Raw genomic sequence first — 22874 nt, 5'->3', positions numbered from 1 at the left:
CCCGGCAGTGAGGCTGCGGGAGCGCAGGGTTTCTGGTGAATTCTGGGCTGGGGGCCTGAGGGGAGGGCGCTGGGGGTGCTCAGGACCTGGTGGGGGGCCCGGGACACAGTGGGGGCTGCTCCTGCCAAGGTTTTGCCCTCACAGGAGGCTGAGCGTCCCCAAACAGGCCAGGCCCAGCACCTCACCGTGGCCATGCGGCCTTAGGGCAGGACTGTGGCTTCAGAAGCCCTTCCTGACTCCTGACCTCTGCCCTGAGTTGACCCCGGCCCCCCTGGGCGGCCCCTCCGGGCAGCCTTGTGCCCCCGGGGTCCAGGCCTGGCTGGGCAGGGGGGCGCTGGGGCAAGAGAAGTTTGGGCCTTCCTGCGGACCGTAGCGCGGCTCAGGGCAGCTGCTTCCTGGGGCCTGGGGCTTCCTGCCCGGCCTGGGCTGGGCGAGGGACAGCCTTGCTCCACACCAGGTTCCCGGGGATGGGCTGGGGCTGGGACTTCGGCGGGCGGTGGGATCCAGGCCTGGGCCTGGGCGGCCTGGCAGGCAGAGCAGGGTGAGCCCTGGGGCCCACAGGCTTCAGGAGCCGGGGGGGGGGGGGGGGGGGGGCGGGGCGGGGCCTGGGCAGGGGCCGGGCAGGCTGTGCCGTGGAGGCTGGAGGGGCAGCGGGGGTGCTGGGCATGGGGGCGAACGCCCCAGGCGCTTTCTGTTTCCAGGGCGGCTCTGCGGGCATGGATGTGTTTCAGAAGGTGGAGAAGATCGGAGAGGGCACCTATGGGGTGGTGTACAAGGCCAAGAACAAGGAGACCGGGCAGCTCGTGGCCCTCAAGAAGATTAGGCTGGATTTGTGAGTGCTGGGACGGCCTCTGAGACCCCCTGGTCCAGGGGTGACCCACAGCCCACCCATCCGTCCCTCATCACAGGGTTTCGTGTTCCACTCGTTTTCCGAGTGCTCCCCAGTTACACGGGGGCCACAGAGGTGCAGCCCTCACGCGTCCTCACCCCGACCAGGCTTTGCCCCCGGCCGCTGGGGGTGACGGGTGTGTGCCGAGGAGCACAGAGCCCCATCGCTGGCGAGGGGGGTGGGCATCCTTAGGGAATAAGGAACACAGGTGACACCCCTCGCCTGCCCCCCGCCCCCCGGCAGAAGGGCCTGCTCAGCTCCTGCCTCCACTGCTGTACCACTCTCTTCTCCAGGGAGACCGAGGGGGTCCCAAGCACCGCCATCAGGGAGATCTCCCTGCTCAAAGAGCTTAAGCATCCCAACATCGTCAGGTGAGGCGGGAAGGAGCGGGGAAGTGGGCCTCTCCCAGCCCGGCTGGGAGCCGCATGCTGACTGGTGTCACCCGGCCAGGCTGCTGGACGTGGTGCACAGCGAGAAGAAGCTTTACCTGGTGTTTGAGTTCCTCAGCCAGGACCTGAAGAAGTACATGGACTCCGCCCCAGCCTCTGAGCTCCCCCTGCATTTAGTCAAGGTACTGGGGGAAGGACGGGGCAACCAGCGAACGCCCGCTCAGCCAGCCCCGCCTCCGCTCAGCCAGCTCTTTCTCACGCTCGCTGTTCCAGAGCTACCTCTTCCAGCTGCTGCAGGGGGTGAACTTCTGCCACTCTCATCGGGTCATCCACCGAGACCTGAAGCCCCAGAATCTGCTCATCAGTGAGTTGGGGGCCATCAAGCTGGCTGACTTTGGACTGGCTCGGGCCTTCGGGGTGCCCCTGCGCACCTACACCCATGAGGTACCACAGGACAGAGGGGAGAGAAGGGATGTCCCCCGTGCACCCAGCCACCCTGAATGATGCTGTTTTCTTGTCCCCACAGGTGGTGACACTCTGGTATCGTGCCCCTGAGATCCTCTTGGGAAGCAGATTCTATTCGACAGCTGTGGATGTCTGGAGCATTGGTTGCATCTTCGCAGAGATGGTAGAGAGAGGGCCACACATGGCCACAGGGAGGCCACAGGCAGGGTCCTCTGGGGTGGGGGGTAGAAGGGGCTCTGATTATCCTATTAGAAGTGGATTAATGGGTGTTTGGGACTGGCTAAAGTCTTTTTCCAGAAAAGGCCAGGATTTTTAGCACAGCCCTGGGAAAGATATCTTGGAGGTGCCTCCCTGGTCTGGCCTCTTTTCTGGTATTGGATTCTGCATGACAAGGGAGTAGACCCCACACCTTCTCCCCTTCCCCGTTCCAGGTGACCCGCAAAGCCCTGTTTCCTGGCGACTCTGAGATTGACCAACTCTTTCGTATCTTTCGGACCCTGGGGACACCCAGTGAAGCCATGTGGCCAGGAGTCACCCAGCTGCCTGACTATAAGGGCAGTTTCCCCAAGTGGACCAGGAAGGGGCTGGAGGAGATCGTGCCCCACCTGGAGCCAGAGGGCAAGGACCTGCTCATGGTAGGTACAGGTGGGTGGCAGGGAGGCTGAGAAAGACCTCCTCGTGCCAGCTGCTGCTCTTGCTAGAAGTGTCCCCTTTGTCATCCAGCCTCTTATGCAACCCTGGTTCCTCCTGAGTCCCAGCTCGTCTCTTTTCTGACCCCTATACAGAGGTGGCTTGTCCCCATGTGTATTGATTGCTCCACCTGGAAGCCTCTCCCATGATAGGTCCAATGTTCATCATCCCTTTTAAAACTTCTCTCTTCTAGTTAGCTTTGTTTTTATGCTGTGATATGTGCCCTTTTTCTTAGTTGCCTTGTGTTTTGGTAATTTTTTCTCGTGGATATTATTACCCCATCTAAGCTGTAAGCGTTCCCAGGCAGGGGACCACACCGCCCACTGCCTCGGTACCCCCGCAGTGCCTTCCACGGCAGTTACTCTTCACATGAGGCTGTTCAGAGCAGGCTGCTCCCCGCTGCCTCGGCCCCTGCCCCGGTCCTCACTCACCCCTCCGGTTGTACCCTCTTGACCCTTTGGGCTGGCCCAGGCCAGGCTGCCCACAGGGCCTCAGGCAGAGCTATCCATTCTTGCCCACAAAGACTCAGAGCACGTTTCTCTCTTTAGTCTGGTGTTGGGTCAGAGGAAGGCAGGGCAGGAAGTTCATCTTCAGGCTCTGTGTCCAGCTTTCCAGAGGGCTGTGTGCGTCTCCCAACCCAGTGCCAGGAGGATGGAGTGGACTTCCCACGGAGCCTCCTAGCCCTCCATCCTGGCTACTCTAAGGCAGGGGGGTCCTTCCACAGCCTGGCCAGGTTGAGGGATTTTCGTGTTTCTGCCCCACCCTCAAGCATGCTCCCTGGACAGGTTTGGTTCCCTCATCCCGAAACCTAGAGAAAAGTCTGTCTCAACTAGAACTAGGCTGGAGCCTGGAAAGCTCCCTAAGGAAGTGGGGAGACTGACTCAGCCTCAGTAACGTGAAGGAGACAGGGGGTGACTTAGCAGGGCTGGACTAGAACAAAGTCTTTGTCCCCAGATTCTGGGAGTATCCAGAACTGGTTCGCAAGCTGGGAGGTACAGGCTTTGTGTCGTTCTGGGTTTGAAGGCAGCTCTGCTTTGGGGCTTGGGGCCCTGGCCACACCCGGGCCCACTCTCTCTCCTCCTCCTCCTCCTTCCTCCGCAGCAACTCCTGCAGTATGACCCCAGCCGGCGCATCTCAGCCAAGGCCGCCCTTGCGCACCCGTACTTCTCGTCCACCGAGACCTCCCCGGCCCCGCGCCAGTGTGTGCTGGAGGGTTTCTGCCGCTGAGAAGGTGTGAGGCCTCAAAGCCTCTCTCCAGCTGCTGCCCCCCTGCCTCCCCACTCACTTCCCAAGAAAGAGGACACATCTGGGGAGAGAGCAATTTGGCATCAGCCGTCAGAGGGCTGAGTTTGGGTTTGTCCTGCCAGCAGGTTAGCGAGTTCCTGTGTTGTTTGTTGGGTTTGCTGGTGCCGTTTCAAGATGGGGGCACAGAAGCCCCATGCCCGAGGGGGTCCGTTAGAGGCTGGGTCCCCTGGCACCAGAATGGCAAGTGCCGAGGAGAGTAGGAAGCCTGCCCGGGCCGCCAGCAAGGCCCTCCTAGCGCCCTTCACCTGCCTGGCCCTCAGTTGCAGAGCCAGACCCCGGGGGAAAGGGTTTCTCCTAGCTGGTCTTCTGGATTTAAAATGTTTTGGGGAAGAGTTGAGTTCCAGTTAAGAGTCCCAAGTTAAACAGGAAGCGGGGTGAGGGAGAGAGGACATTTTCCTGATCCTGGGGCAGGCTGGGTGTTCTAAGTAGTTGTCTCGTCATCTAGGATATGCTTAACGTTTGTTTGCTTCCGGCTTTAAGAACAGAAAATAAAATTGATGCATTCCTGAGTTTTCCAGTGTTTCTCTGCGGGGGGGGGGGGACACCAGGGACTTGCTGACAAGGGGGAGGTTGACAGCGGGCTGAAGACAGTTCCTGGCCTGAACCGAGAGGCCCTGAGCCGGTGGGGAGTGGGGGGTTGGGGGGTGGGGGGATGGGTGGGGGATGGGGGGGATGGGTGGGGGATGGGGGGGATGGGGGGGAGGGCATCATCCTCCGAGGCCTGCCCCCGTCAGGTCCTTCCTAGAGTCAGAGGAGCCACAGGCCCCCGAAAGCACCCCATCCCCAGCAGGGCCAGTTGGGCGTGTCCACTCCCCAGGACCCCAGTAGTGCTGTCCCTCATGCTCATGCCCCAGACGAATCGACTCTTATGTTCCCAAATGTGAACAAGGCACCAGGAGAATTCGTTTATTGGAAGCACTGGGTTGAGGGAAGAGCGAGGAAAACAGAGCTGCTCATCTCCATCCAGGTCAGGGGAGAGAGCCCAACACCGGGAGTCAGTCAGACAGAGGGAAGACCCACCCCCTCGGGTTGGGCTGCTCTGGGGCCAGGGGTGCATGCATCCTACCTCCCCGCTCACACGCGCTCCTGTGACCGCTTTGGCCCCCATCAGCGCAGGGAGCGCAGGACCGTGCGGGAGGCCGAGCGGTAGCAGTGGTACCCCTCCAGCGAGGCTGGGAGGAGCAGCAGGCCGCTCAGGGGGTCCTTCCGGCAGCGCCCCATGGCCTCCTTGTAGCTCAGCCGCTCCTTGGAGATGGGGTCTGTCAAATCCTTCTCGTAGCTGGCCTCGTCCTGCAGGAGCTGGGCCAGCTCTTCACTGATCATGCCGGAGAGCACGGCCTGCGCCGTGGGGATGCGGCCCGTCCTCTTGGGGTCGATGAGCCCTCCGGTCAGGTGCTGCACTCGCAGGTGTGGGAGCACGCTCTCCTGGGACATCCAGCCCTTCTGAATGGCCTCGCCCACCGACAGCCTCTTCTTGGTGACGGGGTCCTCGATGCCGGTGAAGCACTTCTGGGCGTTGAGCAGCTTCTTCACTGAGCTGTTTTCGATCAGCCCCCTCTCCACAGCCTTGTGTACGGAGTAGCGCTCCCGGCTGAGGAGGTCCACAATGCCCCCTGTGGCTGCCTGCGCCTCCAGCAGCTTCTGCCCGGTAATGGGGTCCAGCATGTTCTTGGCCACGGCCGTCTTGATGGTGACCTTGTTGTCCGTGGTTGTGTCGTAGACGCCGGCGATGGGGAAGCTGTCCTCGCTGAGCCTGAGAGAGAAGCCGAGAGAGGAGCCAGGAGAGAAGAATCTGGTGCTCTGGGCGGCCGGGGAGGCCAGCGGGGACCTGGAGATGATGGTGCCGATGGAGAGGGAGGAGCAGGGCTTGGTCTCCCCGGCCACGAGCAGGGCGAACTCGCTGATGGGGAGGTGGCCGTCCCTGTAGAGGTGGTACTCCTCCTTGGAGATGCGCCGGCAGCGCAGGGCGGCCTCGATGGAGTACTGCTTCCCGCTCTCACGGTCCAGGAGCACAGATTCCTCCCCATGGGGACCCGAGGTGGTGACCTCCTCCCAGTCACACTCGAGCTCCTGCAGCTGGAGGTACTGGCCTCGGTCGATGATGCCCCTCTTGTAGGCCTTGTACGGGGACAGGCCCTTCCCCATCTCGGGCTCCAAGATGGAGATCTTGGTGGAGAGGTTGGTCTCTCGCGTCTGGGTCTCCTGGTTGAGCTCCTCCCGGCTCACCTTGGTGTGGAGGTCCCAGAGGGTCCTCTCCTTCTCGTAGATCTGGTCCTTCTCGTGGAGGATGGCCGTCTCGAGCTGCGAGAGCTCCTGGCCCCGCTGGGCTGCCTCCTGCCGCTCGCGCTCTGTCTTCCGGCTGAGCAGCTTCGACTCCTCCTGCAGGCTCAGCACCTTCTGCTGCTTCTGCCTCTCCAGCTCCTGCAGCTCCTCCTGCAGCTGCCTGCACTCCTGGCTCCTCTGGTCCCGGGCCTTCTGGAGCTCGGCTTCCTCCCGCGACCAGGTCCTCCTCTGCGCCTCCGCCCGGTCTATCTGCTCCCGCAGGCGCCTCGCCGCCTCCTCCCGGCTCTGTCGGGTTGCGCGCTCCCTGTTGAGCATCTCCCACACCCGGGAACGCTCTCCCTCCAGGACCGGGTCCTTCTCCACCCTGATCACTTCCTTGTAGATGGTCTTCTCCTGCAGTTTGGTTTTCTGGAGCACGTCGATCTGCACCTGCAGGTTCTCGCACTCCCGACGCAACTCGGTCACCTGGGTCTTCTCCTGGTCCAGGTCCCGCCGCTGGCCTTCCGCCGACTTCTCCAGATCCGGGTCCTTCTCCAGCTGGACCACCTCCTCCACGATGACCTCCTGCACTGCAGGAGGCCGCTTCTCCAGCTCCTGGACCCTCAGGGTCAGCTGCCGCAGCTCCCGCTCCACAGCCAGCTTCTTGCCGCGTTCCTCCGGGAAGCTGAGCAGGCCCTCGTCCTCCTGCACGGCGGCCCGCAGCTGCTGCACCTCCCGCTCCAGCTGCCGCCGCCGGCCTGCCTCCTCGTCCAGGCTCCGGCTCAGCCGGCCGTGCTCCTCGCGGAGCTTCGGGTCCCTCCGGGTGACCACCACCTCCTGCACCACCACCTTCTCCTCGGGCCGCCTCCTCTCCAGCAGCAGGTACTTGTTCTGCAGCTCGTAGACCACGTCCTCGGCCGCCCGTCGCTTCTGGGCCGCTTCCCGCACCTCCCGGTGCAGCCGCTCGGCCTCCTGCTCCAGGACCGGGTCCTTCTCGTGGCGCACCACCTCCTTGTTCACCGTCTTGGTCTCCACCTTGGAGCGCTCCCGTCTCCACTCGTCGCGCTCCCCCTGCAGCCGGATGAGCTGCTCCTGGGCCCGCCCGCTGCCGTTGACCAGCTCGTTGAGCTGGGCCTTCAGGTGGTCCATCTGCCGCAGCACCTCCGGGTTCCTCTCATGCCTCACCACCTCCTGCGTCACCTGCTTGTACTCCACCACGGGCTTCTGCGCCCGCAGGGCCGCCAGCTCGGGCAGCAGCTGCGCCGCCGCCTCCTCCACGCCGCTCCTCTTGCGGGCGGTCTCCTGCAGCTCGGCCCTGAGCCGCGCCATCTCCCGCTCCGTCTCCGGATCCACCTGGAAGATCTCGTGGACACGCTCCTGCAGGTCCACCCTGGGCTTCTGCTTCTCCTCCGCGCTGTGCTTGCCGCGCAGCTCCTTCAGCTCCCCGGCCAGCGCCTCGTTCTCCTGCCTCTCCGCCTCCAGGAGGCTCCTCAGCCTGGACGCCTCTCGGAGGAGGCCTGGGTTCTGCTCCACCCTCTTCACCTCCTTCACGATCACCTTCGGCTGCACGGCGCGGATCGCCTGCTCCAGCTCCGCGATGCGAGCCTGCAGCCCGGCCACGGCTGCCTCCACCCCCTTCCTCTGCGCCGCGTCCTCCTGCATCTGCAGCCTCAGGGCCTGGGCTGCCTTGACCATTTCCAGGTCCTTCTCCACCTTGACCACTTCTTTCACCACGACCTTCTCCTTCACGTTCGCCTCTTTCTGCTCAAGGGCCAGCAGCTCCGTCTTCAGCGCCTCCAGTTGGGCCAAGACGGCGGTGTTCTCCCCCCGCAGGAGCTGGATCTCGCTGCTGAGCTGGGCCGCCTGGCCGTCCAGGCCAGGGTCCCTCTCGATCTGGGTGACCTCCTTGGTCAGCAGGTGAGGCTGCGTGGCCTTCCTCTGGTTCTCTAGCTGCACGACCTTCTGGGCCGCCGCCTCCAGATCTGCCTGCAGGCCAGCCCGCTTCTTGCCCTCGTCCTCCACCTGGGACTTTGCCCTGGACAGGGTGCTCTCCAGCTGGGGGTCCCGGGAGAACTCCACCACTTCCTTCTCCTCCAGTTTCTCCAAGGGCCGCTGGGTCTTCAGCTGCAGCAGCTGGCTCCTTTGCTCCTCTAGCTCGCGCTGCACCTGGGCCACCCGCTTCCTCTCCTCCTCCAGCTGGGACTTCAGGGCCTCTGACTCCCTCCGGGCTCGGGCTGGGCTCTCGGACCCCTGCCGTGTGTCATGGGTCACCTGGATGTCCTCACTGAGCTCCTTCTGCAGGGTGAGAGGAAGAGGGGAGAGTCCTGGGGTGAGGGGAGGAAAGGGATAAGCCCACCACACCCTCCTGAGATCAGGACCCTTTCCTGCTTCCTGAGACTTCCTAGTAGGTCCTGGGAGGTGGACCTGAAGACCTGGGATGCTTGGAGGTAGGATTTTGAGAGGCTCCATCGACACCCAGGATGTTAGGATTCAAGGCAGCGTTCAGGCCGCGTCTGCACTAGAACGTGCAAATAGGAAGGTCCTCCCTTCCTAAACTTTACCCCTTCCACTTCCACCCAGGCTCCCAGAACTGGGCCCGCACTCCTCTGGGGGACCCTGGAGTACGCCTCTGGGTGGGAAGAAGCTGGCCAGTCCTTTGGCCAGTTACCAAGAGTCATGGAGAGCACCCGGCTCCTGGTCTCTCGGGGATGGAGACCTAGATGGCCTCTTGCCCACTGGGGCTGGATCCTAGGCAGAAGACTTTGTGGGGATTCTCTCCCGTCCCCACCGGAGCACTGCCCAGTGGCGAAGCTGTGACCGCATTGAATGACATCTCTTGGTACTAACTCTGAGATGGTCACCAGCCTGTAAGAGCTGCTGGGGGAGGAAGGGAGCGGCACCTCCCTCAGGCTGCTGAGCTGTCCCGGGGCTGCAGGCTGCAGTGGTGGGGAGGAAGGGATGCCTGCCAGGTCAGCCACCGGGCCAGGCTGCCTAGTGCGGGAGCGGATGGGCCTCACCCCCATACCTTCTCCAGAATCTTTCCGGCAAACTCCAGCTGGTGCAGTTGCTGCTGGTGCGCAGCTGCAGTCTCAGCGTAGGCCTTCATCAGGTCCTTCTCCTGGAGAGGCCACAGGGAGGTGGGGGAGGGCGGTGTCAGCTCCTGCCTCAGAGGCTGCGGAGCCCGGAGGTGTTGAGGAATGAGGAATGCGGAGCCCCGGCTCACCTGGGCCTGGATGGCCTCCTGCAGGGGAGCCACTCGGGGTCTCTCGGGCGCCGCCTCCGCCTGGGTGGGCTCCAGGGAGCAGCGGTAGGTGTCTGCCTGCAGCTCATAGTCCTGAGCAGTGGGGGGGAAGGGACAACAGGCTGGCCCTCAGTGGGGGAGGGGGGAGGGGGAGGAGGGGGCTGTCGGAGGGAGGGAGGGTGGATGGGTGGGAGATAAAAGGGACAAGCTGAAGTAACTGCTTACCTGGAGGGCCGCCTGCAGGTGCTGGGAGAGGCGGGATGCCTTGGCCCTGTCCTGCTCTCGGCCCTGGATCTCCTGCAGCAGCCTCTGCCGGGGCAGAAGGGAAAGTCAGGAAACACCACTCACCTGGACTCTCCTCCAGCCGGCGCCTCCAGGGCCTCAGGCGGCCGGCCAGCACCTCCCAGAGGCGGGAAGGGCTCTGCGCGAAACTGCCTTTCCCCCTCTGTGATCCACCGTGGCCTCTGCTCAGGACATTTCACCCCTCCACACGCACACCTGGCCACGCTATTTATTCCTCAGGCCTCAGCCTGGGTGTCAGTTCCTTCCAGACTGCTTGCCCCGACCCCCATGCACATCCCGCAATGGGCTCCCCCAGCGCTCTGGCTTCTCCACCAAAGCACTTATCAGCATCATGGCCTGGGATGCACTGGCCTCCGCCTCAGACTGTGGGCTGCCTGAGGGCCGGGCTGTACCCCCGCCCCTGGTTCATTACCAGCATGTAATAGGGGCTTGGCAAGTATGAGGAAGAGGACGCAGTAGGAGTTGGAACCCTCAGGAGCATAAGGCCCGCTGTCCCCCTCGGACCAGACAGAGAAGGGCTGGCTGTTTCTGTGGGCAAATTGGAGCATTTGGGGTGGGGGGTGTGACACAAGGCCTCTGGGGCCTGAGCTTTGAGGTCATTAAAACACTGGCCACTAGAGGGCCACATGCACACAGGCAGCTCTCCCTGTTGGGCGGGTGGCCAGGGAAAGGGATGAGGCTTGAGGGCCCAGCTCTGGGTACCGGCCCCCAGGTCGCCTGCAGCCCCAGCTCCTCACCTTCTGCACCTGCAGCTTGTAGGCAATCTGGTTGGGCCCGTCTCTGGGCCGCACCTCGTTGCGGGGCAGGTGCTCGAGCCAGGAGTTCAGGTTGTCCCTGCAGCTCTTGAACTGCTGGTAGGTGAGGTCAGCGTCCTGCACCATCTTCTCCCTGCAGGAGGACGAGGCCCAGAGCAGAGGTGAGAGCTGCCCTCAGGGGACAGATGAGGGGTGCACGGCGGAGGCTGGTGGGCGCCTCCCTCCCTGGGACAGGTCAGGAGGGCTGAGTGACCCACCATGCCGATCCCCTAACTCTGGCCCTGGGCTGGAGCTGGGCATTCAGAGGTGGACCGGACACTCTCTGCCAGGTACCGCCTGGGAGGTCGGTGCCGTTACTCTCCCTTTTTCTTTTCCTTTTTTAATTTATATGGATGCGCCGGGTCTTAGTTGTGTCACATGGGATCTTCGTTGCCGTGTGCGGGATCTTTAGTTTCGGCACGCGGGATCTAGTTCCCTGACCAGGGATCAAACCCGGGCCCCCTGCATTGGGAGCGCGGAGTCTTAACCACTGGACCGCCGGGGAAGTCCTCTATCCCATTTTAGAGGTCAGGAAACTGAACCTCAGAGAGGTGAAGTCGCCAGTCCACGGTCACACAGCTCACCAGCCGTGGCCACCGTGCACCGTGGGGCTGTGCCATGAGCCGCGACGGCCCAGCACTCACCGCAGGTCCAGCTGGTCACCCACGGAGTGGTAGCGGTCCGTGAGGGCCCGCACCTGGCGCTGCTGGCGCGGCAGGTCTTGGCAGAACTCGTGGAAATTGCTGTGCAGCGCGCCGCACGTGTGCTCGGCGGCCTTCAGCGGGCGGTGCAGCCCCAGCACGCAGGCCTGCTGCTCCAGCAGCTCCCTCCGCTGGCGCTGGGGCAGGAGGGGACACAGCGTGATGCACCCTCGTGGTTCGGTTGGACACCACGTCCACCCTCCACCTGCCCTCAAATGCTTGGGCAGGCTGTGGCCCCCTTCTGCCAGGAGGCCACCCAGCCCCTCACCTGCAGCTCGCTGACCCTCTCCTGCAGCGCGCCTGGGCCTACAGGGATGGGGCCCTCCTGCACCAGGGTGGACTCGAAGCCTCGGACGACCCTGTCCGCATCCCGGATCTGCCGCTCCAGACCCAGGGCAGCCTTGGCTCTGCCACAGAGGAGGCCAAGGGTCAGACGCCCCTTTGGCCGCACCCGTGCAGCCTCGCCCAGCGACCCCCATCCCCAGAGCACTCACTTCTCCCCGTAGAGTCTGCAGAGAACCTGCACATCACTGTACTTGTTCTTGATGTTGCTGAGGGCCACGGGTAGGTGCAGGGCGGCGGGGCCCGCAGGCTGCCCCGACAGAAACGCCTCACACTCCTGCTGGGCTGCCGCCTTCTCTGCTCCCAGGCTCTGCAGCCGCTGGGCCATGCCCTGGGGTGGGGCGGGGCTCAGGATCTCTGCTCTGGGCAGGTGGCTTCCACCCAGCCCTCCTGCCGTGTCAACCTAACTCTGCCCACGAGGCCTGAGAGTGTGGTGCGGACGTGCTGGGGCTCAGTTCCCATGTAGATGACCGTGGGCAAGTCAACCTCTCTGACCCTCAGTCTCCTCATCTACAGAATGCTTGATGGGAGGATGAGATGAGACCCTGTGAGTCAGGAGCTCTTGCCCACCTTGGTCTTCATGTCACTATCCTGTTTGCAAAACCTTCAGTTCCCTGCCCCCTCGCTCCAGGTCAGGCAGCAAAGCCCTAGCTCCATCCACTCGGGGTTATTGCGTTGATTCTTTTATCAGTTATTCACTCATCTAGTCCATAAGCCACTGGTGCCGACTCCATGCCGTGCACTGCCTCCTTTCCAGGTTAACTGGACCCCCGACACCCCTGACGCTGTGACTTCAAAACCCAAGGACCTACTTGGAGACTGCCAGGTCCCAAGGCAGTGGCAACCAAGGCCCGGCGTGGGCAGAGGTATCGTTGAGGCCGCACAGTGTCTCCTTCTGCCACTCCTGCTTCCTCCCCCTGCTGTGACTTCAAAACCCAAGGACCTACTTGGAGACTGCCAGGTCCCAGGGCAGTGGCAACCAAGGCCCGGCGTGGGCAGAGGTATCGTTGAGGCCGCACAGTGTCTCCTTCTGCCACTCCTGCTTCCTCCCCCTGCCGCCCCAGGACCCCATCTGCAGCACCTTTCCCACCTCTGGAGCCCTCCTGCCCCCGGCCGGCGCTCTGAACCAGCTGAAACGCTATGGAACACGGCAGAGTGAAAATAACAAGTTGCACAATAACGTGAACAACGTGCTTCAAATTTTTAAAAACGATATCCAAACAATATATTTGAGTAGAAACCGGTTTGGAAGGATACAACCCAAACTGCTGCCCCCCCGGGTGTGGGGGAGGGGCGGCTTTCACTGTTGGCACTTCTGAGTCCTTTTGGGATCATGTTTATACTCCTGCAACCTCTCCAGGGAGGCTCCCTGCCTGCCACCCGGGAGAAACCACCCCTAAGGTGCTCCAGGCTTCCTGCTGCTCTCAGGACTCTCGCCAGAACACCCCTCCAGCGTGGGGTACAGGGCCTTTACTCTGAGCCCTGCCCCTCTAGAACCTTCCTGGGCCTCGCTATACTTCATCCTCAGGACACCCAGACGAGCTGGGTATTATTGTGCCTTTTTTCAGGGATGAGGAAACCAAGGCCCAGAGAGGCTGAGTGAATTGCCCAAAGTCACAGAGCCAGTCAGTGGAGGAGCCAGGATGGGAACCAGCTTGCGTGAGTCCTGGACTGTCCACTCCCTTCTTCCACCTCGGGGCCCCATGGCTGCTCCCACACTTGCCTCGTCTTTACTTTGTGCATCCCCCAGGGCCGGACCACTTCTTATCCCAGCTGCCCTGGTTCACCCACCTTGTGGCTTTGGATGCGGCCCTCCAGGTCCTCCAGTGGTGTGGTGCGGCTCAGCGGGGCCCGGATCCAGGTCAGCACCTGCTTCTCTATCTGCCCCAGGTCCTCCTCCAGCCGGGTCATCTGTGTCAGGAGCTTCTGGGCCTGTGGGTCAGCTGGGGCTGAGCTGGTTGGAGCTGGGGGAAGAGAGTGCCTGTGTGAGGGTCCAGGGCCTACCTCACGTCTGCCTGGTGGGCCCCTCCCTGAGTGCCTGCAGAGGGTCCTGTGGCGGGTAGGGCGGGAGGGCCGCGGGCAGGGCCTAACTGAGGGAGGGACATCCCCAGGGGCTTGCCAACCCAGGAGATGGAATCCCCAGAGCAGAAATCCTTAATTCAGGGTCACCCCCTGCCCGTGGCAGCCCTCACAGTGACCGGAGTCGAGTCTACTCCCTCTGTCCCAGTAGTGCCTCCCCCTGTTCCCTGGCCAGCCCTCGGTACCCTTCTGGCTAGGCCGTAAGGGCTCCGCAGCACCGGCCTTCAGGCGGCTCTGGACTGTGGCCAGTTTCTGCTTCAGGGCCTGTAGCTCCGAGGCCAGCCTGGAACAAGGAGGAGATCAGAGAAGGACGTCCCTCCGCTCTCTCCCCTCGGCCCCAGCAGTCACTGGTCCAGGCGAAGGCCAGGCAATGGCCTCAAACCACAGGGCCCGTTCTGGGCCCACAGCCTGTCTCCTGTCCCTGAGGATCCCCAGGCAGACCCACCTGGAGGCCCTGGCCACGGCTTCAGGGTCCGGAGCTGGGATGCAGAAGCAGGCGGCTGGGGCACGTTTGGTCTCGCCTGCCGGGCCCTGGACCACCCAGGTGTGCGAGTCAGTGTTGTCTATCAGCGTATATTGCTCACCCTGCAGCAGCTGCACCTAGGGGGCAGGTGGGGAGGGGCTCATGCAGGCTCAGGGGCCGGGCAGGAGAAGGGATCAAGACCAAGATGGGTAGAGGCTGGGGACGGGGACAGGTAGAGGGACAGGGGCTGGGGCAGGGGCAGGGACGGGCCAGAGGCGGGACAGGGCTTGGAGAGGGGTAGTGCTCGGGCAGGGGCGGGGCAGGGGGCGGGGGCAGTGGCAGGAGTGGGTAGGAGGGGGAGGGGAGGGACTGGAGGGGGCAGGGGTGGGGTGGGCGGGGCCGGAGGAGCTGGGCAGGCAGAGACTGTACTTCTCCCGTGTCCCAGTCACAGATGCTGTTCACGTGCAGGGCCTGCTGGGGTGGGTTCCTGCGCTGCGGCAGAGGGGCCACCTCCCGGCTCCGCAGCTGCAGGTCCCCAACAGTCTTTTCGGCCACAGCCAGCTGCTTCTCCTCTGCCTGCAGGGACCCAGACAATGGGGGCTCAGGCCAGCCTCATACGTGCCCCCCAGGAGAGCCGGGGAGGGGTCTGGCCCTCATGAAGACAGGGTCTCTTAGTCAGCAAAGTAAAAGGAGCCCCTCCCAGGGCACCCAGGATCCCAGGGCCTGCTGCTTGGGGTGGGGTAGGAGGCTGCCCAGCACCACCCAGGCCTGCAGAGTGGGAGCTGGAGGGGCCTCCGAGCTCTTCTGGGCAGCCCCTGTCACATCACCCACGAGGAAACTGAGGTCCGGAGGCAGGAAGGGCTTGCTGGTAACAGACCAGGCTCCTCCTGCTGCAGCCGACCTCCTTCTCCTGCTCCCAAGGCTGGGACTCCGGGCAGGACTAAGTACCCGGGAGGCCTGAGGCCCAGACACACAGGCAGGCCCCGTTCCCAGGAGTGGGTGCAGGGGCTGGGTGGGGCCATCTCACCTCCAGCTGCAGCAGCTCTGTTGGGGCGCCAGGTGGGCCCCCCGGGGCAGGGCTGTACTGGGTGTCCAGGCTGGAGTTGAGCTTTGCCAGGGTCTGGCTGACAGAGTCGGCCTCTTCCTGGAACTGAGGTCGGTGGGTGGTCAGGGGCAGAGCTGGGGCACCCGCTGCCCTAGGGCACCCCGCAAAGCAGCTAAATGCAAACCGGTTAAACCCAAACTGCCACTTGCCATCGGTCTTTCTACCCAGGCAGTGCAGTCTTTTTAACTAAACTGCTCTGCAAATCAGGCATTTTGAGGTCACTGAACTTAATTTCTTTTAGTGTTGTAAAACACTTTGATTTTCGTCCTTCCTGCACAGATGAAGGGCAGTGCCCCTCCTGCCTCACTCTAGCACCTGGAGTCCTGGCTGGGACCCCGGGTGCCCAGGGTGCCTCAGAGTAGAAGCCGGGAGTGTGCTTTAAAGAAACATCCTACAGTTGGATGATATTACGGAATTCTCATCAGTGGGTGTGAGAATGGTATTGTGGATATATAGGAAAATGCCTTTTAAAAAAAAGAAAAGGGAAGGAAAAAATCCTTGACTTTTGTCTTTCTCAAAGTATATAAACCATTTTAGTTGGAAATTATTAAAAAAGAAGTCCCTGTTGTATATATACATTTTTTTATTTTTAATTTTTTTCTTTTTTTTCTTTTTCTATCTGTAAGTCTATTACATCAATGTTTGTCAACCCTTGTTTCATTATTGTCCCTTCTAAGGAGTTTTTTAGACATTTTTTTCGTTACTTTCCCCATTGTCGCCATGAAATTTTAGTATTATAGATATGTTGTATATCCTTTACGTATGTATATCTGTGATTTATGCATAAAAAGAATAAGATTTTTTTTTTTCCGCCCATGAGAACCAACTTTCATCCCCCAGGAGTGATATCACCCTGTTGAGGATGTATGTGTGACATTATTTTCCCCCCGGGAACTAGTCACAACAACACAGCTCTGTCTTTTTTATTCGGTGCCTTGACCCCCGAGATGCGGGCGTGTCCTGCGGCGGCCTCCAGACACACCCCCGTGCCCCTGCCCGGCCCTGCCCGCAGGCTCACCCGGCTGTAATCCTCCACGTGCTGCAGCTGGCTCTCCTGGCAGATGCACAGGTTCAGGAAGTTCTGCCACTCCAACTTCAGGGCCTCCTGGTGGGCCTGGGGGCAGCAGCACGGAGTCCTCGGACCATGCCCCGACCTGGTCCATCCACCCGCCCACCCACTCTGCTGGGCCTGCCCACCGTCCCCGACCCGAGTGGTGTCTCCCTCTCCGTCTTCCCAGCCTCCCTGGGAAGCTTCCCGAGTGAGGGAGTTAGGGTCCCCGAGGCAGCAGGGAGTGTGTGGGCCTTCGCACCCGGATGGGCCCCACGGCCGGGTGCCCGAGCTCCACCATGTGCTCCCCCTCATACTCCAGCTGGTTCACGCACTGCTCCTGGCTCAGCAGCTCGTGCTGCCTGAAGTGCTGGGAGAGAGGCGGGGAGCGGGCGGTGAGGACGAGGACGTCCTTGTTCCCCCACCTCGCCCCCACTTGCCCGCACTGACCTCGTACTCCCTCCGCACGCCCACGGGGTCTGCCATGAGGTCGCTCCAGTCCTGCTGCAGGATGCGCTGCTGCTGTTGGGCCAGGGCGCTCAGCTGGCGCGTGCAGCCCTGCAGGTGCGTGTACAGGCTGCCTAGGCTCTGCCCTCGCCACGAGGCTGCCTTCTGTGCTCGGGCGAGAGGCAGGGAGAGAGAAGGGGTAGCAAGAGGCACCATCACGCTGTGCCCCACTCCCAGCCCGCCCAGCCCGCCAGCCTGTCCCTTCCCCCTGCTCACCAGGAGATCCTGGTATTGGCTCTGGATGGTGGCCGCGTCCTGCCTCGACCAAGGGACAGAGAACACGAGCGCAGTGAGAGATGGGGTGCAGGGGAGAATGTCCCCACGTCCTAGGCCTCCCGTGCCCCCCTCCTCCATCCCTAGCCCTAGAGGGCCAGCCAGGCCTCACTCAGGATCTGATGGGAGAAAGGGAACTGGGTCTGGGGCCGGGGCCAAGCAGGGATGTGTGTCCGACAGCTCACCCACCGGCCCTATGAGGCTCCGCAGCTGCTGCCCATAGGCCTCGATCTCCTTCTTCAGGATGTTGTGCTCGGCGACCTGCTGCTCCAGCTCCGCCATGCCCGGCCCGTACTGGCCCTCACAGACCTGCTTCTGCAGAAGGGCTGGCCGCTCAGCTCTGCTGCAGGGCCTGGGGTGGGAGCCCTCCTGCACCTCCCCTCCCCCTGGCCCCTGGCATCCCCATTGGCAGAGGCGGAGCTGGTCACTGGGGCAGAGGGTGGACGGGTGGGCGCCTGGGTGAAGGGCTGCGGCTCACCCCGGGGAACGTGCTATTCTCCAGTGGCCCCGGCCGAGGCCTCAGCATCACATGACTGAGGACCCTGAACCTCACTGGTCCCCAGGACTCAGGGCTCAGCCTCTGAAAAGTCTCCACGCTCTGCCCTGCCTCCTGCCGGGACACGTCCAGCCTGGCTCCAGGAGCCTTGCACACCCTGCCCTGTCCACGGCCCCCCCGTCCCCTCATTGTTATCAGGGCACCCCTTCTGTCGTGACATCAAAGCACAATTCCTCACGTGATGCTCAGGGTGCCCGTGACCTGGTTCTGCCTACCTGCCCAGAAAACCCCACTTCCCATCACACCCCAGGCTTCCTCCAGGCCTCTTCCTTTTCTCTGGAACGTCCTCTCCTCACCACTTCACCCCAACCCAACCGAGCCCTCCCACCTGCAGGAAGCCTTCCCTGACTGCACCGTCGCCTCTGCCCACTCGCTTCCCAGATGGCCAGTTGCCCCCAGGTCCAAGCACGCATCAGCCCCTGACGAAACGCAGCTCTGGGTTGCCCTCTGATTGCTGCTGGGTGTGACTTCCAGCTCCCTGAGGGGTCTCCGACTCTGGGGATGGCTCCTGACCTGCTTCTGCTCCAGCACCCGTGCCCAGTCGACCCTGGGCCCCACGTCAGGCGGCAGCACCATCCTCTCATACAGGGCGCGGTACTCGGAACACTCCTGGGTCACCCGCTTGTGCAGCTGCTTGATGCTGCCAAGGAAGTGGCCAGCAGGTCGGAGCTGGGCCCGGGGCTCCCCCCGGACGCCCAGCGCCTCCATCCTTGAGCCCCAGCCCCCTGCTGCCGCCCGCACCCCACTCACTCCTTCTCGATCTCCTCGGCCTGCAGGTGCTTGAGCCGCCGGGCCTTGTCCACATCCAGGAAGAGGTCCTTCAGCAGCTCCTCGGCCTCCTTCAGGCTACGGCCCGCCTCCTCCCGGTGCTGCAGGGCCTGGCCCTGTTCGCTATGCTGCCGGTCCTGCGGCAGCAGATGGCATCCTCACTGCCCACCGCTGCTGCCTGAGCCCCGCCCTGAGGGACTCTGGCCAACCTTTGTGCCCACACTGGCAGAGGGCAGGGCATGGGCACCTGCGGGGCGGACTCAGGACACAGGGGAGGCCTGGGCCCCTCAAGCCCCTTTGACCCCCCAGGTTAGGAGCCCAACAGAAAAGGAGGGATAAGCCCTCTCTCCCACTGTGTTTGGAGAGTGGCCATGGAAGGACGGGACTGTCTGTCCATCTTCACCACGACAAGTGGGCACAGGAGGGACCGCCAGGCATGGCAATGGGCCTCCCACATCCCCATGCCCTGTCATCTGCCCCCAGGCCTCACCTGCTGCAGCTTCTTCTGGGTCTCCAGGATGTCCCTCTCCACCTGGTCGGCTTTGGCCTGTATGCGAGAGATGAGCAGGGCCAGCTCCTTGGTGGCATCTCTGATGGGTGGTGGGGACAGAGGGTAGCGTGGTTGGAAAAGTTCCCTCTGTTTCCCTTGGGCAGAGGTCTGCCCACCTAGGTGGTGTCCCTTCCTCCGCCTGCCCCATCCTGCCCTACAGCCGGGCTCACTGCCCTGGAGGGAGGAGTCCCAGACCTGGGGAGCTCTGGCCTCTCTGTGGGAATCTCTGTGAGATACCCAGTTCTGGGCGGGGAAGCACTGCCTCCACAGGAGGGCTCAGAAAATGGGGGTCCCGGGTGTACGCCGCACCGCGGAGCCAGCCGACCTCCCTGTGCTGGAAGTGTGTCCCCAACCCCGCCTAGCTCCCTGCCGCTTCTTCTGGCTGGAGGGCAGGCAGCCCGCAGGGGAGTGAGTGAATCACTGGCTCAGCCCCTAATACCTGAGGCGGAACGGCTGGATCTTGGGGGGGGGGGGCAGTTGGGCTGGCTGGGGACAGGGGAGCAGCAGCGTGTCCCCCAGCCCAACTTCCATTCACGCCAACCCTGTCTCCCCACCGCTGCCCCTGGGCTCTTCCTGTGCCCAGGCTAACAAGCTTCCAGAGGAGACACACAGCTCCGGGGCAGGGGGAGTCCACGAGATTGCCAGGGCACCCCAACCCTTTCCAGAGTTAGGGGTTCAGAGCCCAAACTGGGACCTGACTTGCCGCAGGCCACACAGCCAGGAGCAGAGTATGAGCCTGAACTGGGTTGCCAGGGTCCTTTCCCAGCCTCTGTAGGGCGCCTCCTGTGGAACTGAGTTCACTCTGAAGCCCAGAGGCTCGAGCAGACCTAATAAAAGGCAGAGTGGTCTAAGCCTCAGGAGCACACACCCTGTGAGGTCACAATCCTGAGGAAGGTAAACCTTCATGAGCTGGGCCTTGAACCAGGGGACAAAGCAGAGGGGCGGTGACACAGACACAGTCTGAAAGAACTCTGACAGCCAGCCTGGTTTTTGTCCTTCTCCACCACTGCAGCTGTGTGGTCTTGGGCAAGTTACTTACTCTCTGTGCCTGAGGTTCCTCACCTGTAAAGTAAGGCTCTAGTAATATCTACCTCACCGTGTTATTGTGTTAAGAGAACTGATTCATCTGAAGTGTCCTGTGCAGAGTCAGCACCCAGTGTTAGTTTTTATTCCTCTAGAATGTAGGCGCTTCGAAGGCAGGGAGGGACCTGTCGATTCTGTTTACGATGGCATCCCCGGGGCCTAGACCAGTCTTGGCACACAGTAGGTGCTCAATAAATATGTGTTGAACAAGCAGATTGCACATAAGGGGAATGATGAGCCCTCTTGGGGCGGCTGCAGCCAGGACAGGGCCCTAGGGACCGAGCAGCCCAGCGGCCTCGCTGGGGACGGGAGCTCTGGGTCCTGAGCCTGGGAGCGCTGCTGGGAGGAGCACACTCCACGCTGGGCAGGGCCCAGGAGCCCCAGGGAGGACAGCTCACTCCAGTGAGTCTTAACTGCCATCTTTCCCGTCTGCCGAGAAGCCCAGCCTCTGAGTCGTCACCCTGAGCCCTACTGGGGTGATGGGCCTTTCATCTCCGCTCCCACCTCCACACCCAGGACCCCGCGAGCCGCCACCTCCACCCTGCAGAGGGGACTGATGGCCAGTGAGTGGGAGAAGGCCGGCCAAGTCTGCAGACTGTGTGGCTCTGGAGAGCTGGGCTGGGCCCTGCCGGGAGCTGGGGGAACTGAGAGAGGCTCTGAGGATGTCCTGGGCCCACGGGCCCCTCCCCCTTCCCTCCAGCGCCCCCTCCACACACCCGTAGGGTGAAGGAATCATCTCAACTCTGTAATAAAACTTTCAAGACCCGAGGCGTGAGCCGGGTGGGGAAAGCTGCAGCCTGGACGTGGGGGCAGCACAGCCCTGCCTCCGGGCACCCCACCTGCCACCTCTCGGCTTCTCCAGCCTCAGTCCTTCTGCCCACCCTGTGCTGTGCCCAGGTCCCAAGGGTCATCGCAATCCAAGCGGAGCCTTGAGGGCAGAGCTATGGACAGGGAGACAGTCCCCCAGCCTCCCGGCAGAGGCAGGCAGCTGCTCAGGCCCCCATCCAGCACGTCTGCAGAGCAGCCTGAACCCGTGGCCCTCAGGCCCCCCGGAGAATGTGGGGAGCCCCAGGCCATCCCTGGTCTCCTGCCAGGGCTGGAGCTCGGCCTGGGCCGGGGAGAGAGAGTCCACCCCCGGGCTCTTGGCCTCAGGACACCGAATGCCAGCACTGGGCCGGCCCGGCTCTGGCCTGGTCCCGCGCCACCCCGGCCCCAGCCCCCTCCCCCGGCCCCGCTCACCGGCTGTGCTTGTTGGGGGACCCCTTCCCCTGGGAGCCTTTGCTCAGCCCCTTGAACATGGTCGTGAAGGCAGGTGCGGGCTCGGGCTGGGCTTGGCCGGCGATGGCAGGCGGGTGGCAGGCAGCAGGTGCGAGTCCTCGCTGGCTGCTCAGCTGGGCTCTGGCGAGGTGAGGAGGCCGGGCACTGGGCGGGCGGATTTTGTGCGGCCCCTCCCTGCAGGTGAGGCGGGCGAGCAGCCGGGGCTGTGCGCATGCACCCACGCTTGCCCACACCCCACTCACGGCAGCTCCTGCACAACCAGTTTGGGAGGAAAGGGCACAGCCCAGAGGGCGGGGCGCCCGAGCCTGCCCAACTCTCAGAGAAGGTTTGGACTTGTCACACTCACACGCCCAGAGCCAGAGGGAGTCGGCAGAGATCACACCCAGATGTGGAAATAGCCGGGCCCAGGAGGGACAGGGCTGACAGACGTGCGTGCGTGTGTATGCACGCACAGGCTCAGGGACCGAGGCCCGACCTTAGAGCTTGGGCTCAAGGTTAATAAACACCTCCAGCCAACACAGTGCTGTCAGGCACGCCCCCGCCCACGGCTCTCAGCCTGCCGGGGGCTGCTCCCTGCCAGCTCCGGGTGGGTGGGAGGCCCCGGGCCCTCTGCTCACCACCCGGGTGCCCAGGTCTCTGTTCCACGTCCTCCACCGACATGATGGGGCAGCCAGGGGGCATTCACCCCCGGCAACGGGCACGAGGTACATTTTAAAAGTGGACACCACCCAGCCGGCTCCCCGGAGCACCACCCCCTAGTCCTGCAGCCCGCTTTTCCTGGTGGGCTGGTTATCCCATCTGTCCGTGGCTCCGGGGCCAGATGCAGTCAGATGCGCAGTGCTGGCATCCTCAGAAGTTTCAGAACAGCGCCAGAGGGGCCCCTCCCCCAAGGGCCCCCAGCACTAGCCTTCGGGTGCTGCTGAGCCCAGGGTCTGGAAGAGCCTCCTGGGAACCCACTGTTACTTGGGTTTCCTACCTGCCTCTCCTCTCTCCCCAGAAGTGGCCCCTGGTGGCTTTTCTGGAGTCAGATGGAGTGTCTAACAGCAGTGCCAGTTTACTGGTCTTTTCCTCACACTGAGGGCCAGGGAGGTCATCTTGGTAGCTGCCTTCTCCTCTGGTGGCCCCCAGGATCTTCAAGAAAGGTGTGGGTTCCTCCATTTCCAGGCACTCATTTCACTGCCCCAGCTCAAGTCCCTTCTATAGATCTAGAGTCATTCCCTGGAACCATTACAGTTTCGGTGGAAGGAGGGTTTGAGGGGGAACACAGGGGGAGGGATGCAGACAGGCTGGGTTTGGAGCACTGGGACATCCTGGCAGGCCCAGCTGAGGACAGAAAACATCCAGAGAAGAGATAAGGGTCCCAGCCCACTAGGGAGATCCGGGACAGAGGTCTGAGACTGGCCACATGCCCCCTGGGGCAGAAAAGGCCCGAGTCCCTTTTGGCTGCATCTCATGAACAACCCATTGAATTCGGCCCTGGAGAAGGGACACAGGAGTCACCATCTATCCTGGAGGGGGAGGGGCTAACAGTGGTAGTGGCGGTGGGGAGGGCAGCAGGAGGCCTTGACCCAACAAGTAGCAACAGGGAAGCAGTGGTTTCCAGCTGTTCTTCTCCCAGATGAGTGTGATAGTGACATGGAGCCAGATAAGGAAGCCTGGCCCAGAGGCCACTCACCCTCTGCCCCAGTCCCTCTCTCCCTGTTACTCCTGGCTGACAATTTTCTTCTAACCACTAGCTGCATGCCTGCCATTTACTGTTCTCAGAAAGGGGCCCATTTGTTGA

The 22874-nt window shown here is 62.7% G+C and overlaps 2 protein-coding genes across 3 annotated transcripts; one reads left to right on the top strand and one right to left on the bottom strand.

The window, feature by feature from the left end:
• The first annotated feature begins 57 nt into the window (after positions 1 to 57).
• Positions 58 to 4247, top strand: CDK3 (cyclin dependent kinase 3). The gene is made up of 7 exons (XM_007185729.2): positions 58 to 832; positions 1183 to 1260; positions 1340 to 1460; positions 1552 to 1722; positions 1805 to 1906; positions 2175 to 2378; positions 3535 to 4247. Exons 1-7 carry the CDS (start codon positions 666 to 668, stop codon positions 3658 to 3660), a joined length of 969 nt encoding a protein of 322 aa, XP_007185791.1. The 5' UTR covers positions 58 to 665; the 3' UTR covers positions 3661 to 4247.
• Positions 4248 to 4639: 392 nt separating this feature from the next.
• EVPL (envoplakin) lies at positions 4640 to 22019 on the bottom strand. 2 transcript variants are annotated; one of them, XM_007185731.2, is made up of 22 exons: positions 21053 to 22019; positions 18671 to 18727; positions 18163 to 18317; positions 17926 to 18052; positions 17046 to 17171; positions 16800 to 16838; positions 16527 to 16688; positions 16339 to 16446; positions 16047 to 16142; positions 14951 to 15073; positions 14353 to 14499; positions 13906 to 14060; positions 13646 to 13743; positions 13173 to 13345; positions 11534 to 11712; positions 11308 to 11446; positions 10983 to 11176; positions 10282 to 10432; positions 9467 to 9550; positions 9224 to 9334; positions 9026 to 9118; positions 4640 to 8295 (listed from the first exon to the last, which is right to left on the bottom strand). In XM_007185731.2, exons 1-22 carry the CDS (start codon positions 21302 to 21304, stop codon positions 4846 to 4848), a joined length of 6219 nt encoding a protein of 2072 aa, XP_007185793.2. In that variant the 5' UTR covers positions 21305 to 22019; the 3' UTR covers positions 4640 to 4845. The 2 variants fall into 2 exon arrangements, with proteins under 2 accessions (XP_007185793.2, XP_007185794.2); XM_007185732.3 differs by having other exon boundaries at positions 18671 to 18770; positions 21053 to 21213.
• Positions 22020 to 22874: the final 855 nt, after the last annotated feature.

The sequence above is a fragment of the Balaenoptera acutorostrata genome, chromosome 20 (genome assembly GCF_949987535.1).
Source record: "Balaenoptera acutorostrata chromosome 20, mBalAcu1.1, whole genome shotgun sequence".
Classification (NCBI taxonomy): Eukaryota; Metazoa; Chordata; class Mammalia; order Artiodactyla; family Balaenopteridae; genus Balaenoptera; species Balaenoptera acutorostrata.
Note: the sequence above shows the minus strand (reverse complement) of the source record. Positions and strands in the feature narration are given on the sequence as shown.

Coding starts and splice junctions, on each gene's coding strand:
- EVPL (XM_007185731.2), bottom strand. CDS start 21,304: ATGCGCACAGCCCCGGCTGCTCGCCCGCCTCACCTGCAGGGAGGGGCC. Junction 16,447..16,526: donor GCGTGCGGAGGGAGTACGAG/GTCAGTGCGGGC, acceptor CCTCTCTCCCAG/CACTTCAGGCAGCACGAGCT. Junction 15,074..16,046: donor ACGTGGAGGATTACAGCCGG/GTGAGCCTGCGG, acceptor CACCGACCTCAG/TTCCAGGAAGAGGCCGACTC.
- CDK3 (XM_007185729.2), top strand. CDS start 666: ATGGGGGCGAACGCCCCAGGCGCTTTCTGTTTCCAGGGCGGCTCTGCG. Junction 1,723..1,804: donor TGCGCACCTACACCCATGAG/GTACCACAGGAC, acceptor TTGTCCCCACAG/GTGGTGACACTCTGGTATCG. Junction 2,379..3,534: donor AGGGCAAGGACCTGCTCATG/GTAGGTACAGGT, acceptor CTTCCTCCGCAG/CAACTCCTGCAGTATGACCC.